This window comes from Sinocyclocheilus rhinocerous, unplaced genomic scaffold, assembly GCF_001515625.1.
Source record: "Sinocyclocheilus rhinocerous isolate Xijiao unplaced genomic scaffold, SAMN03320098_v1.1 scaffold1553, whole genome shotgun sequence".
NCBI lineage: Eukaryota > Metazoa > Chordata > Actinopteri > Cypriniformes > Cyprinidae > Sinocyclocheilus > Sinocyclocheilus rhinocerous.
Window position 1 is genome coordinate 14,801 of NW_015639764.1, and position 5,771 is coordinate 20,571.

Genomic DNA, 5,771 nt, shown 5'->3' on the forward strand with positions numbered 1-5,771 from the left:
CACACACACTCACACACACACACGCACGCACGCACACACACACTCACACGCACGCACGCACGCACTCACTCACACACACACACACTCACACACAGACACACACACTCTCACACACTCACAGACACACACGCACGCACACACACACACACACACACACACACACACACACACACTCAGCAGCATCTTGTGAACGGATGTGCCGCACCTGCTCCCCCTCTTTTAATGCTCGTCTTGGTATCCTCCGCTGCCCTCGAGATTTTACCCAGAATTCCCCGCTGCACTCTATTTTCCAGTGTGCATGCAGGCAAAGGCAGACGGTCTGAGCGCTCTCCATCTGATGATGTTTGTGATGCACGCTGCTTGTTTCTGAGCGTTCGGCTGCTTTGTGCTCTCAGTCATGCAGCGCAGTGTGTTTCGGCGCACTAAAAGGTGAAATGATTTCCAAATCTGTTTTAAATGTGGTTTTACTACACATGAGGATATCGCTGAGGTCATTGTTTACCTGCAGCCTGTGACACACTAACTGTATTAGTGCAGGAGGTTTAACACGTTAGTGAACGTTCTGATTAATGCATCTGGTTTCATATGATATTTCATGTGTATAGTGTATATATTATGGCGTTTGATTGAATTGAATGAAAATTTGTATTTGAATCTTGTGTGTTTGAGCCAATAACTATGACTCAAAATGAACTACATTTACTTTTTGTTGAGTCTTGTGAGTGTTTTTAGTAACAAAGTCCTGCGAACACTTTTGCTTCATAAATTACTTGATCATTTGAATGTGCTGGTGAATAACTGATCTATTAGCTTCTAGTCTTTGTCTTAAATCCTCCATGATGATGCCAAAAGTCTCAATAGTTGTTGTTCTCGAACGCTGAAATTAGGAGGTACTGTCTCTTTAAGAGAGGTACCGTGTTTTTAACGTTGACATGAAATAATAGACTGAATTTTTATTTTATTTAATTTTTTAATGGAAGTTTATTGAATCTTTAGACAAAATATTGGGAAAATGTTTTTGTTGAGTATCATATTTGATACATTTAGTCTGCTATAGTGAAAATAGAGTTTTATTCAGAGGCCCAAACTGAGCAAAAGCAAAACTATGCAATTTGGTGCATATACTGATATTTATATGGCCAAAAAGTAAGATGGGATTGTGATCAATGAGATCTTTATAACAGGTATAACAGATTACTTACATAAAATGAAATAAATATCAGTTGTCACTCTATATATCCCAAAAAAATGTCTTAGTAAGATGATATTTAATTGCTTAGTTTAATGAGCAAAACATACAGTGGGTACGGAAAGTATTCAGACCCCCTTAAATTTTTCACTCTTTGTTATATTGCGTGCAATACAAGGATGACTGAAAGATTAACAAATCAACGTTCCTCAAAAGATGAGATGTGAGATGTTTTGGAGGCTTGTGAAGATCATTCCTCCACTGAGGAACAGTGAAAGTAAAGCTTCTAGAAACAAACGTTTAGAAGTGGCGCTGTCACTTTAAGAGAGATCATGTGTCTTTAATAAGGACGCTGTCTCTTTAAGAGAGGGACGGGGTCTCGGGTTGCTCTGTTCAGGATGATCCCTAAAGACCGTTAACTAACCGCCAGTCTACACTTTAGGCAGTTTATTAAGCATTTTTCAGCTGTTTTTCAGCTTTGCTCAGTGTAGCTGATTTCAGCTTTTACTTTCCTTGTGGGGACATTCGCTGCTTACAATGTAGATAAAGCCTGACACACACACATACACACACACACACACACTGTAATGGTGTGTAATGGCTCTCATACAGTCACTCGAGGCGTATCAAGTATCTCTCTTTTACTCTCTCCTCCATTAGCTCTCTCTCTCTCTCTTTATCTGTTTATCTGTATGTCTCTCGTCCAGAGTGTCTCTCTGTTTCTGCAGAGCGCCGGCTCACATCGAGTCAGATTGATGACTGTAGAAATTGAATTTTCTGTATCGCTCTTGTTCTTCTGCAGGGCACACACACACACACACACACACACACAGCAGTTTCTCTGTTCTCGGCTCTGATGTGATTTTGTCTGAACATAATTTGATCTCATCAAGACATCTGATGATGGAAAACAAATCTGAAAACAATTGATTCTTAAAATAAAATATTCCTTTTAATCATTAGAGTTAGGGATGAGCTACGATGGTCGTTTGGTTATATTTATTGATTAGTGAGGTAATGCATTTTTTTATTACAGTTTTATTTGAAGTTTCATTAATTTATTTATTTGTACTTATTAATCTATTTTTAAAGTTTATTTATTTTTATTTATCTATTTATTCTAAGTTTCTTTCATTCTTTCAGTTTGTTTGTTTATTTAATAAATCATTTTTTTAAAGTTTTATTTACTCTTATGGTTTAAATGTTTTATTTTCTAATTGTTTTATTTATTTTTGTCTTTCATTTATTTGTATTTATTTGGTGAATTAAAGTTTTATTTAAAATGTATTTATTTATTATTTTTTAAAAGTTTATTTTACTCTATTTTATTCTTTTCTCTTTTTAAAAAAATTGTATTGTATCGTATTTTTTATATTTTTATTTTTATTTATTTATTCATTTTAAAGTTTCTTTTCTTTTTAAATGTTTTTTTTATTTCTTTTACTCTTTTATTTCTTTTTTCATTTATTTTTTGTTTTTATTTGTATTTTATTTATTTAGTTTTCTTGTTATTTATTTATTTAAATGAAATTATTTATTAAATTAAAATTTTTTAGCGATTGTGCATTAATTGTGCTGATCTGTAGCGGTTTCTTTATTTCCTCTGATTGTCTCACATTTGATACTCTTTAAATGCTTTATTAATTGAATTAAACCATTGAATTCTCTGTTTGTGTGTCTGCAGTTGCCGCAGTAACCGGAAGAGTTTGATTCTGACCTCCACCTCCCCGACTCTGCCCCGCCCACATTCCCCGTTACCGGGGCACATCGGTGAGTGGCCACACCCCCTGCTGGAAAACCAGTCGCTGTGGAAACACAGATGCTGATGTGTTTGCCGATGCATATTCTGCTTACAGACTAACTGATATGCTTTTCCTACATGATTGAGTTTTGATCTTAATTGAGCTTCATCTGTTGTTCCTGTCCACACAGGAAGTAGTCCTCTGGACAGCCCTCGAAACTTCTCGCCCAGCACTCCGGCACATTTCTCCTTCGCTTCCTCAAGACGGTAAAACAAACACACACACACACTTGGGAATAAAACCATAGCATAAACACTTCTGCAGCTTCTGCACTCTTTGTCTCTGTAGGGATGGGCGTCGATGGTCACTGGCGTCTCTTCCATCTTCTGGTTATGGAACAAACACTCCCAGCTCAACGGTAAACACATGTAGAGGTGTGACGAACACACATCAGATGAGCAGCAAACACAGCTGAAGACTGTCTTCACTGTACAGTCGGAGACAGTGGTAGTTTAGTATTTTTTATATCTTATTATAGTTTTTAATAATATTTTAAATGAGTTTTTATTTTTATAGTTTACGTTTTCATTTTTAAATTTCAGTTAATTTAGTAATTTTGTTGTGTGGTTTTGACTATTTATATAAAAAAGTGTTTTGTAATAAATAGTCTAGAAATAAATAATAATAGTTATTATATGATTTAATATTGTATTATGTGATATAAGTATTTTAAATTATTATTAAACCAAGGACAATGATTTGATTTTACCTGCATTTAATTCACATCTGAAATATATATTTTTTTCCAAAAATAAACTATAAATAAAATAAAATATATAATTATAATATATATATATATATATATTGTATGGTAATAGTCAAAGAACGTATATTTTTATGCATGTATTTTTTTATTTATATGTTGTCGTTATGAATGTGTTCTTTTTATTTTTTTGTTGTTGTTGATGTTTGTTTTTTCTTTGTAATAATTAAATAAGCATTGATTTGCTGATTGCTGTTTAAAGCAGTCCTCATGTCAGGACTAGATCTATGTTCCCTTAAAATGCTGTCTTTGTAGGCGGCTCACTAGGGACTGGAACTGATGCTTCCTGATAGTTTACAGCCTGCTCATGCCTTCCTTCTGTCACAGTTTATTGAGATGTGAGTCTGTGTGTTTATCTGCAGTCCTCCAGCTCGTCTCAGGAGAGTCTGCACCAGCTGCCGTCTCAACCCACCATGGACGAGCTGCACTTCCTGTCCAAACACTTCGGCAGCACAGAGAGCATCACTGATGATGACGGCGGACGCTGTTCACCCCACATAAGACCCCGCTCACGCAGCCTGAGGTCTTGATAAGCCTGTCTGTGCCTCATTTTGCAGCGCACTGCAAAGTGATCACTGTGGTTATCTGACAAAGCTGTGGTTTCTCCATGTTCTTCAGAACATTGCGTTTGGGTTTCAGTTCTCTGCGAGAGAGCCAGGCTAGTCACTCTCAAAACGGCTGAAACTGCACATTCATCATTCAGCCTCTCCCGTTGGGGCTCAGACTAGGTTTGCATTTGCAAGATTGTGTAGATTCACAAGTGTATGCTATGAAGTAGCAGTGGTGCTTGTCTCTGATCTTTAAGAGGGGATTTCGCACTAGGGAGATGAATTGCTTTTGACCTAGTTATTCTCCTGTGACCTGTTGTGGATAGAGGTATGTTCGCTCGCTGTGTTTACAGTACATAAGAGGCATTAGCAGGAACCTAATGGTTGGTGTTGTGAAGAAACATTGCTAGTGTCAACTCATTTAAAACTTAATCAGTGAGTTAGCCAATGCTACATATGGAGTCAGATTTTAATTTATGTGATAATATATATGATAGGCTACATACAAACTCTGCCTGTCCATAATTACTGGTATAACGAGATAAATGACATAAAGCTACGTGAGAACGGTAGAATCGATAGCTCTGACTAGGAGCTTTTGGGGGCGTCTGTTTTGTGCATGTTATCTCAGAGGTCTTATCTGATTGCTTGGAAATGACAAAGTTAGCAGCGACTACAGTGATGCTATCAGCATATTACAGTCTAATTACAGCAAGTTTTTGCAAGCATGTAATATTTGATATTTAATGTTTAATATTTCATATTCAGAATTTAAATATAATGAAATGTTGACTATTAAATGTATGATATATATTATAATATATGCCCATATATATGTGTGTGTGTAGCCTATACATAAACGTATGAAAGTATTACTATATATTAAACACATTTAATGTAAAGTATACATTTATAATCATTTATAATACATTTAATATATACTTTATTTATATATTAAATTCATATATAAATATGTGTGTATATAATTATAATATATATATATATATATATTGTATGGTAATAGTCAAAGAACGTATATTTTTATGCATGTATTTTTTTATTTATATGTTGTCGTTATGAATGTGTTCTTTTTATTTTTTTGTTGTTGTTGATGTTTGTTTTTTCTTTGTAATAATTAAATAAGCATTGATTTGCTGATTGCTGTTTAAAGCAGTCCTCATGTCAGGACTAGATCTATGTTCCCTTAAAATGCTGTCTTTGTAGGCGGCTCACTAGGGACTGGAACTGATGCTTCCTGATAGTTTACAGCCTGCTCATGCCTTCCTTCTGTCACAGTTTATTGAGATGTGAGTCTGTGTGTTTATCTGCAGTCCTCCAGCTCGTCTCAGGAGCGTCTGCACCAGCTGCCGTCTCAACCCACCATGGACGAGCTGCACTTCCTGTCCAAACACTTCGGCAGCACAGAGAGCATCACTGACGATGACGGGGGACGCTGTTCCCCCCACCTA

At 35.9% G+C, this 5,771-nt stretch overlaps 1 protein-coding gene across 1 annotated transcript in view; it reads left to right on the forward strand.

Annotated features, from left to right (window-relative positions):
* LOC107751642 (microtubule-associated serine/threonine-protein kinase 1-like) overlaps nt 1–5,771 on the forward strand; it is a 28,834-nt gene that overhangs the window by 11,448 nt on the left and 11,615 nt on the right. Inside the window, exons 3-6 of the mRNA XM_016567382.1 lie at nt 2,874–2,959; nt 3,122–3,197; nt 3,280–3,349; nt 4,117–4,277. Of these exons, the coding sequence (XP_016422868.1) occupies nt 2,874–2,959; nt 3,122–3,197; nt 3,280–3,349; nt 4,117–4,277 (393 nt within the window). The remainder of the gene's footprint in view (nt 1–2,873; nt 2,960–3,121; nt 3,198–3,279; nt 3,350–4,116; nt 4,278–5,771) is intronic.